At 39.3% G+C, this 10,596-nt stretch overlaps 1 protein-coding gene across 1 annotated transcript; it reads left to right on the top strand.

Moving 5' to 3' along the window:
- The first annotated feature begins 8,809 nt into the window (after positions 1–8,809).
- On the top strand, positions 8,810–9,538 carry LOC107942031 (uncharacterized). Its single transcript, XM_016875673.1, has 2 exons — positions 8,810–9,115; positions 9,194–9,538. Exons 1-2 carry the CDS (start codon positions 8,810–8,812, stop codon positions 9,536–9,538), a joined length of 651 nt encoding a protein of 216 aa, XP_016731162.1.
- The last annotated feature ends 1,058 nt before the right edge of the window (positions 9,539–10,596 follow it).

Raw genomic sequence — 10,596 nt, forward strand, 5'->3', positions numbered from 1 at the left:
ATTCGTAACAACATAAATGTGGGTTCTACAACATACCCCTTGAGGAAATGGATAGGTAGGTGGCCGTTAACATGGGTGAGGTGATAGGGGAGGTGACGGCTATCGACTAGCGTGATAGAAATGGGTGTGGACAGAATATATTAGAATTACGATCAAAATTGATATGTTCAAACCTTTTTAAAGGGTGGTTCATCTTGTAGAAAGCGATAGAGCCAGAGCTATGTGCATAATTAAGTATGAAAGGTTGCTTGCTTACGACTATATTTTTAGGCTTATTGGACATATGACACAAAAATGTTCTAAAAAAGAAGAACACCTTGAAATGGGCAACTTTAGTTTTAAATACAAGAGTTGGCTTAGAGTTCAGCTAGGGGGAACAACCCAAGTTAGAGGAAACTAGAGGAATGGCATTGAAATATTGGAAATGAAAACAAATTATAGTATAGAGATGAATGACACTAAGGAAATGAGTGGAGAAGATAATGATCTTACGAGGCTTAATGAAAAAGAAGAAAAAACTAGAGAAAGGGAAGAGGAATTTGAGTCTTGCTCCCCTATGGAAAACTGATCGATAAAAGTAGCTCGTGATGGAGGCGACAAATTGAAATACAAATAGAAAATAATTAAAAGAGGAAATGGAGAGAACAATGACGAGAGTTCTACTAGATTAGTTTGAAGAAGACTTGCAGACAGTCTTTCACCTTGTAAGGCGGTGGCTGGTGACTAGCCCTATTAAGAGCAATGAAACTCCTTTGTTGGAACTGTCGTGGGCTTGAGAACCCTGCGACATTCAAGAACTTAAGCAACTCCTTGTTGTTACTGACCCCGATGTTATCTTCTTATGCTAAACAAAGATGCAATCTAATAAGTTTTCTCGTGTTTGTAACTTGTGCAGGATGGATGGGTGCTTGGCAGTAAACTCAGATGGGAGAAGTAGGGGTTTAGCAATGCTTTGGAAAGATGGAGTTGATGGGGCTATACAAAACTACTCTAGCCACCATATTGACTCATTGGTTCGTTCGGATAACTACAACACAATAAGGTTCACTGGCTTCTACGGACATGCTGACCCTAACCTAAGAAATCGATCATGGGACATCCTTAGAAAGGTTGGGAGATTGGTTGGTGAGGACTAGATCGTGGGTGGGGATTTTAATGATATTACTAATGATGCTGAGAAGGAAAGGGGCTGTAAAAAATCTAGGGTTTCTATGGAGGAGTTTTGTGACGTGATGGAGGAGCTCTTTTTGGTAAATGTCAAAACCACTAAGGGGTGGTTCACGTGGGTTAACAATCGGGAAGATAATAATATGGTCAAAGAGAGATTGGATAGGTACCTTATCTCTGCAAATGCTGTTGACAATTTTTCGTTTCTTGAAACTAACGAGGTGAGACAATCTAAGTCGGACCATGATGTCATTATGTTAGATACATTGGGTCGTAAGCCTCGTGAAAACTTCAGAGACCTTAGACTCCTCTTTAAATACGATGTTCCTGGGCGAAGGAGAAGGATGCTAAAAATGTTATCAAGATGGCTTGGAATAAGAATAATATGAACACTCTTGAGAAGCATGAGAAAGTAGGGATGGAGCTTGGTCAGTGGCAGTATAGTAGTTATAATAAGATGAAAAACAAAATCAGGAAGTTGGTTGTGTAGATTGATAATCTCATTGATGGGTCGAATTGAGAGAGTAATGCAAATATGTTGAAAACAACTCGCATTAAGCTTGGTCACCTTTATTCTAAAGAAGAGTATTAGTGGGCTCAAAGGTCTCGCATAAGATGGCTTAAAGAGGGTGACAAGAACATGCATTTTTTTCATGTCCGTGCTACTGGGAGGATAAAGAAAAATAGTATTGAGAAATTAAAGGACCCTTGTGGGAACTGGAAGTATGATAAAGATAAGATTTGCAAAGTTGTTTGGGAGTATTTCAAAAGTATTTTTAAATCAAATGGGCCCTCTTATGGTGTGCAAAACTTGAGCTTCATGAATAAATGTATCACCGAGGATATTTACACTATGCTGATTAGGGACTTCACAAATACTGAGATTCTTGACGCCTTCAACCAAATGGACCCTCGCAAAGCTCCAGGGATTGGTCTTTCGAGTTGTTTTTTCGAAGAAAATTAGGAGGTGGTGGGTAAAGAGGTTATTCAGCTTTGTCATGATGTGTTAAATGGAAACAAAGATATAACTTGCCTTAATGATACTATGATTATTCTTATCCTTAAGTCTAAGGATCCTCATGATATGAATAACTTTCGTCCTATTAGCTTGTGCAAGGTGGTTTATAAAATTATTTCCAAAGCTCTTGCAAACCAACTTAAGACTACTCTTCTGCTTTGCATTAGTCAGAACCAAAGTGCTTTTGTTTTGAACCGTATGATCCATGACAACATCCTTATCGTACATGAGCTGATGCATTATCTTCAGAGCTTGAAGAATGGTTCGAACAAAGGTTTTGTCATTAAGCTCGATATGAGCAATGCTTATGATCACGTTGTGTAGAATTTTCTTGAAGATGTCATGATAAGGTTGGGTTTCGCGGATGCTTGGGTTGCAAAGATCATGAGTAGCTTTTGGCCGATTAGAGAAGTCATTAAGTGCAACATGATTATCTCTAAAACTATTATGCTGGTGCGAGGTCTTCGACAATGGGGTCCCCTCTCCTCTCCTCTTTTTTGTTTTGCATGGAGGCTTTTTCTAAAACATTGTTGCATGCTTAGAGTATTAACACTATTAGGGGAATTAGGGCTAGCATAAACGGCCATTGTATTAACCATTTATTTTTCACTGATGATGCCCTTCTTTTTGTCAGAAATAAAAAGAGTGAGGTCGAGACTGTCTTGAAGGCTTTCATTAAATCTTCGGGACAAGATATTAAATTTGGCAAATCTATGATCCTGTTAAGCCTTCTTTTGATGAACGACAACATTATAGTGATCTATTTGGGATGAAAGTGGTCAACAAGTTAGACAATTACCTTAGCTTACCCCATCCCGTTGGAAAAAAGAAAACTGTGGCTTTTCAGAGTATTACTAATCATTTTTATGCAAGATAAACAGTTGGTCAAAGAAACTTCTCTCCTATGGCGGTAAAGAGTTCTTCATTAAGTCTATTCTCTAATCGCTCTCTACTTACGCATTTTATGTTTTCCTTGCGCTTAGGGGGTATCATTGATGACATGCAATCCAAGATTAGTCGAACGTGGTGGGCTAGTAACGAGAGAAGTAGAGATTGGTCAATGTTGGATTGGGATAGATTTTGTTACCCAAAAGGCATGAGGGACTTGGCTTCCGTAATCTTCACCTCTTCAACGTGGCTCTCCTTGGCAAACAATTTTGGAGGCTCACTCATTTCAAAAATACATTATGCTACCAGGTGTTAAGCTCGAAGTACTTCCTTAGTGACGATATTTTTCATCCTAAGAATGTTGATTAGCTGTCTTATACGTGGACTAGCATTGTTACTGCAGCTAAAACTCTTGCGAATGGTTTTGGATGGTTGGTGGGTAGTGCTACTAGCATTGAGATCCACAATGATTATTGGGGTTTCGAGGGTTTGAATGAAGACTCTCTGTGCCCTACTTGTTAATCGACAACGAAAGAGTAGTGAGAGACTTATTGAATCATAATCATATGGGTTGGACTAAGGAGAAGGTGAATGAGATTTATGGTTGCACTATGGGGGATTAGATTTGTAATTTGCCAATTGTTGCTAATGGCCTCAACAACAATACGGTTTGGTTTCATAACCCGCATGGTTTCTATACTTTGAAATCAGCTTACTCTTGGCTTATTTTCAAACAATTAGGTTTTGTCCCTCATAGATTCCATAGGAAAACAATTTTGAAGTTGAATACTTTGCTAAAAATTTGAGTTTTTTGCTGGAGGGTGGGTCATGATATTCTCCCCACATATGCTAATATTTCTTCCATCCGTCAAAAATTTAAAAAGGACTGCCCTCTATGTGGTAAGAAGGAAGAAACCTCATCCATGCTCTCAAGGATTGCCTTACGGCTTGAGCCATTTTGACGATAGGTGGTCTTGATAATAAGTTGCTTGTTGGTGACTATTCATGTTGCATCTATTGGATTAAGGATGTTGTGAGGGTCTTGGATATGAAAGCTGTTACTGATTTTTTCACAACTCTTTGGAATAGCTGGAATAATCGGAATAACTTTATCTTTTGGGGTAAGAAAGAGGATGTGAGAACTATATGGGAGAGAGTAAAGACCCTTTGTCATGAATTTAAGATCCACATCCTCGTCAACACCCTGATGCTTCCTATTACCCCTACTTGTAAGAAATGGGAGAAGCCCCATTGCAGCTTTGCTAAAATCAATTTTTCTGCTACTATTTTAAATGAAAAAACTGGCTATGGTGTGATCGTAAGGGATTCAAATGGTTTTGTGCTTGGGGGTGTGGGGGTTTTAAAGGTACTGTTATGGATGTTGACTGGGTTGAGTTGACTGCCTTTAAAGAAAGCATGAAAGTGGCGGGTGGCTTAACTATTTCAAAAGCTGTATATGAATATGACTGCGCCAATTTGGTATATAGGATGAAGAAGCGGGGCATGACATTACTATTTTGGGTCAATGTGTTGATAAAGCATGTAAGAATATGAACAATTTTATTTCGGTTAATGTGAAGTGGTCCAACTGAAACTGCAACATAGTGGCTGACTTTATTTGTAATTTTGCTATTAAAAATAATTGTATTTGGAATTTTAGCATGGATTATCCCAAGGAAATCCATGAGATTGTAATGACTGATGCTATTAATTGATTTTTTGACCTTTTACGGTCAATTGTCAAAAAAGAAAAGAATGTCTACTGGTAGGAATTCTATAAAGTTTTTTTAGCTGTTTAGGGGGAAGCGATATTGAGCGACTAGGGGTTATCCAGGGCACTGTCCACGCCCATCGCATGCCAGACGTCGGTGACCCCTACCATCAGTTAGGTTCCCGACGGTGCTCCGGTGATCCATTCCAGCAGTCATTCGGTGAGGCATCCCAAAACATAAAAAATGATGCAACGAGTCCCTCCCCAATCCCAAAGCTATAATTCATATATCATTACATGTTTGGTACCCAACAATGAATGAATCGTCCTGATCTCTCCCCAATTCTAAAGCTGGAATTCAGATATCGTTGCATGTTCGGTACCCAATAGTGAAAGAATCGTCCTGGTCCCTCCCTTTTTGCAACAAGAACCTCTGGTACTTTGGGCCTTTGGTTGTGTGGTAGCCTCATACACCATCGATATCGTAGGCCATCCCGTGGTGCGGGGTCATCAGGTACCATCGACACCTTCGATGTGTGGGAGCACCGGGCAGAATCGACACCTTGGTGCATTGGATGTGTGGGAGCATTGAGCACAAAAGTTACACTTGGGCCCCTGTTGGTGTGGAAACGCCAGACTAAAAAAGGTGTCCCTATTTTAGACATATGAATGTCTTCTAGTAGAAATTCTATAAAAAAATTTAGCTCTTTAGGCGGGAAGTGATATTGAGTGAGCAGGGGTTGTCCAGGGCACTACCCATGCCTATCGCATGCCCTGACGTCGATGCCCCCCATCATCGGTTAGGTTTCGAGTGGTGCTCCGGCAAGCCATTTCGGTGAACATTCAGCGAGACATCCCGAATATAAAAAATGATGCAATGAGTCCCTCCCCAATCCCAAAGATAGAATCCTGATATCGTTACATGTTTGGTAGCCAATGAGTGAATCATTCCAGTCCTTTCGCTTTTTAGAACATGAGCCTCCAGCACCTTCAGCCCTTGGTCGTGCGATAGTCTCGTACACCACCGACACCATAGGCCCTTAGTTGTGTGAGAGCATCAAGAACCATCGACAACTGAGGTCATCCCGTGGTGCGGGAACATCAGGCAGCATCGACACCTTGTTACTTCTATATGCGGGAGCCTTGCACACCATTAACATCCTAGGACGTTGGTGGTGTGGGAGCATCGAGCAATATCGACAACTTGGTGCTTGAGTGTATAGGAGCTTTGAACACTATTGGAAACCGAGGACGTTGGTGGTGTGGGAGAATCGAACAGCATTGACACCTAGGTACTTAGATGTATGGGAGCCTCAGACACCATCGGCAACTTAGGACGTTGGTGGTGCAGGAGCATCGAGTAGCATTGGCACTTTGGTACCTCGGATGTTCGGACAGCATCAGTAACTTGGGCCCCTGATGGTGCTGGAGTGTGGAGCTCTATAGGCAAGTTGGGCCTCGAGTACCACCGGTACCTTGGTGCGTTAGATGTGCGTAAGCATCGAGCACCATCGACAACTTGAGTCGTTGTTGTTGCGAAAGCGTCGGGCTAAAAAAAGGTGTCCCCGTTTTAGAGGTATGAATGTTTCCTGGTAGCGATAGGTCTTCTAGAAGAAAAGCACGCAAGTGAAAATTTGCTCCAAGATTGGTGCGATTGCTCTTCTTGTTTTTTTTTAGTTTTTTAGGTGTCTGCCTTTTTTCTTTGATTAGAATAATTGGGTAGTGGAGGTGTGTTTTTGTGTGTCACTGTTTAGTGGTGTTTCCAAGACAGGTATTGGTGTTATTCTCGAGGGTTTGTACGGTTGTTCTTAATGTGGAAGCAAAAGTTGCGTCTAACCTGCGTTAAGAGCGGCTTGAGGAATGGTGTTTTTCGTAAATCGATGAATCTTGTCATTTTTTTCCTTTGTTTTATTTTTCTTTATTTTATGTGTTTTCTTGCATGAACTCTCTTTTCTTGCATGGAATTCGTTCCTTTCATATGCATTCATAGCCATAAAGTTTGACTTTTCTAAGCATTTTGCATGAAAGAAGATTTTCTTAGAGTTTTAAAAATCTACATTTATTACGATACTATTATTTGTTTTATGCTTTATTTGCTATAATTGAATACGTATTTTTTTCTATATTTAGGGTTTTAGCTATTTCTTTTCGTCTTTATCATTTTAGTTTTTCTCTTTTATATTGTTAGAAGTCTTCTTATAGCTCTGCTCATTTTTATCTTATTTTTTTGTGTTTCCTGGGTTACCTTGCTGTGGTCATGATCGTTTTTTAGTTCAACTCCGCAAGTTTTCTCTGTTTGATCTCTTGTTGTTTAGGTTTTTTTTTTATTTCTGTCATTTAGACTCTTTGGATTGGATAACAGTCTTGTTTTCAGTTAATTTTCTTCTTTTTTTTTTCAGATTTTTCTTATTTTTTGTGTTTTTCTTTCTTCTTTTGCTTGGTTTGTTTCCATCTCTCCCTCTACAGTTATGTAGTAGGTTCTTGGTTAATCATAAGGGAGGCCATTGGTCTGTTATATCCTTTGGCAAACGTGTTCTCCAGGTTCATGTCCCTCAAGAATGGATGAGGATATTAACGACATGTTGGAACGACTAAAATTCTCTAAAGAGGAGTCGAAAAGGTTGATAAGTACAAAACAAAATAATGAAAACCTACAAGGTTATGAAGCATGGGTCGTGGGGAAGATCATGGCTAAGGAGAAATTAAACCAAGAGGCTATGTACCGAGTCCTAAAATCCCTATGGTTCACAAAGGATGAAGTCAGCTTTGTAGCTCTTAATGAAGATGTGATATTGGAAAAAAATAGAAAACGTTGAAGTTAGATCGAGAATCTTAAACTTGATGCCTTGGTTTTTCAACCAATGTTTATTTTCGATGCTACCTTTCATTAAGGGTCAAGAACTTGATAGGTACGATTTTAATATTACTCATTTCTGGATAAGGATTTTTAATATCCCCTAGAGCAAATGGACAGACATATGGCCATCAACGTGGGGAAGGCAATTAGGGATGTGGTGGCTATAGACTGGAGAGATAGAGATGGAGGCTAGACGAACTTTATAAGATTCAAAGTTAAAATTGATGTGTCACGACCCCTTCGCAGGATTGTTCACTTGATTGGTAGGGATGAAAGCGAAATTATTTGCACCTTCAAGTATGAAAGATTACCAGATTTTTTCTACATATGTGGATTTATTGGACATTCTACTCAGAAATGAAACAAGAAAGATGAACATCTCAATACGAGTAACTTTAGCTTTCAGTATAGAAACTAGCTTAGAGTCTAGATAGAAGGTTCTAATCAAAACAAAGGAAACTGGAGAAACGGGATTGAACTATTGGATAATCAAAAAATATCAAATGATGTTAATAAGGGAAACAAGGAGGGAACAATGGATGATAACGAGATCATGACACAAAAAGGAAAAGAAAAAGTTAGAGAGGGAGAAGAGGAATCAGCATCGTGTTCACCCCTGGAGAAATGATCAACTAAACTAGCACGCGAAAGAGGGGACAGAACAAAATGTAAAAGAAAAAGAATAAAATGAAGTAATGGGGAGTACCATGAAGATAGCCCATCAAGAATGGTTCGTAGGAGGCTTATAGAAAGCCTTTCACCTTACAAGGCGGTGGCTGGTGACTATCCCCACCAAGAGCCATGAAATTGTTGTGTTGGAATTGTCGTGGGTTGGGGAACCCTGTGATAGTTCGAGAATTTAAGCAACTTATCGTTGCTAACAACCTCGATATTGTCCTTTTTTGTGAAACAAAAATGCTTTCTAACAATTTTACTTGTATTAGAAATATTTACAGGATGGAGGGATAACTAGCAATTAGCTTGGAGAGTCAAAGTGGAGGCCTGGCGATGCTGTGGAAAAATGATATTGACGTGTTGATCGAAAACTACTCAAGCCACCATATTGACTCGATAGTGAGCAAATAGATAAAAAAATAGATTTACTGGCTTCTATGGCAATGCTGATCCAAATATTAGAAACAGGTCTTGAGATATTCTTAGAAGGGTGATGAGATCGGTGAAGGAAGACTGGATTGTTGGGGGTGAATTTAATGCTATTATTAATGATACCGAAAAAGGTGGTCGTAGGAAGTCTAGGGCAACCATAAAAGATGTTAGAGATGTCTTAGAAGAGTTGGCTCTTGTGGTTTTAAAAATAGATAGAGGGTGGTTCACTTGGGTTAATAATTGTCAAGGTAATAAGTTGGTCAACGAAAGGCTTGATAGAGTTCTTATGTCTGCTAATGGAAATAATAAGTTTCCTTTCCTTTTGACTAATGTTATTAGACAAGCTAACTCGGACCATGATGTGGTGGTATTGGATACCATGGGTTGGAAGCCTAAAGTGGACATCAATGATCTAAGACTCTCATTCAAGTGTTATATTTGTTAGGCTAGAGAAATGGAGGCGAAGGACATCATAAAAAAAGCCTGGTGCAATGAGGATATTAATATCATTGATAAAATGGAGAAAGTTTGGGAGGAGTTAGGTCCTTGGCAACATGAAAGGTACAGGAAAATGGTTAACAAAATTAAAATACCGACGATGAGAATGGAAAAGCTCATCGATGGCCCATATGCTGAGTCAAATGCTGATAGTTTGAAAGTTGTTCGCCTCAAGTTGGGGTACCTTTATGACAAGGAAGAAAGCTATTGGGCACAGAGATATCGGATTAGATGGCTTAAAGAAGGCGATAGAAATACTCGATTCTTTCATGTTAGAGCTACCCAAAGATAAAAAATAATAGAATTGATAGAATCAATGACGGTTATGGTAATTGTTTGATGGACATTAATGATGTTAGCAAAGTGGTTGCGGACTATTTTAGTAAGTTGTTTAAGTCTACTGCTTCTCCAAATGTTGAGACTTATATCAACGACATTCATGAAAAGGTTACTCTGGAGATTAATAATAAGCTAGCTAAGCATTTCACGGATGATGAAATCCTTGATGCCTTCAACCATATGGATCTACACAAAGCCCCAAGGATTGATGGCTTTTCAGGTATTTTTTTAAAGAGAATTGAGAGGTGGTGGGTAAAGATGTTCTTAAACTTTTTCATGAAGTCTTGGATGGCAACAAGGATATCTCTTATATAAATGAAACAATTGTTGTCCTTATACCGAAAATTAAAGATCTGGTGGACATGACTAATTTTAGGCCTATAAGTTTGTATAGGGTGATTTACAAGATTATTACAGAAGTATTAGCGAACCGTTTGAAGATCGCCCTCTCTCTATGTATCAGTCAAAACCAAAGCACCTTTGTTTCGGGGAGAATGATCCATGATAACATCCTTATTGGCCATGAGATGATGCACTATCTCCAAAGCTCAAAGAATGGCCCAAATAAAGGTCTCGTCCAAAAGCTCGACATGAGCAAGGCGTATGACCAGGTGGAGTGGAACTTCCTTGAAAAAGTTATAAAGAAGTTGGGGTTCTAAGATGCTTGGATCGATAAAATCATGCGATGTGTTAGAACGGTGAAATATGTGGTGAAATGCAATTTGACTCTTTAGAAGATTATTGTACTCGAGCGGGGTTTTTGACGAGGGGACCCCCTCTCTCTTACCTGTTCCTTTTTTGTATAGAGGCTTTTTCGAGTATGCTTTTAAAAGCACAAGAAGCGAACCTCATTAGAGGCATAAGGGCTAGCCTAAATGGCCCTCGGGTGAATTTTTTATTTTTCACTGACGAAGCTTTCTTTTTATCAGGAACAATAAAAAGAAGGTTGAGGCTTTCATAAAAATCATTAGAAATTTTATGCTTGCTTCGGGTCAACAAGTTAACGTGGAA

The sequence above is a fragment of the Gossypium hirsutum genome, chromosome D12 (assembly GCF_007990345.1).
Source record: "Gossypium hirsutum isolate 1008001.06 chromosome D12, Gossypium_hirsutum_v2.1, whole genome shotgun sequence".
NCBI lineage: Eukaryota > Viridiplantae > Streptophyta > Magnoliopsida > Malvales > Malvaceae > Gossypium > Gossypium hirsutum.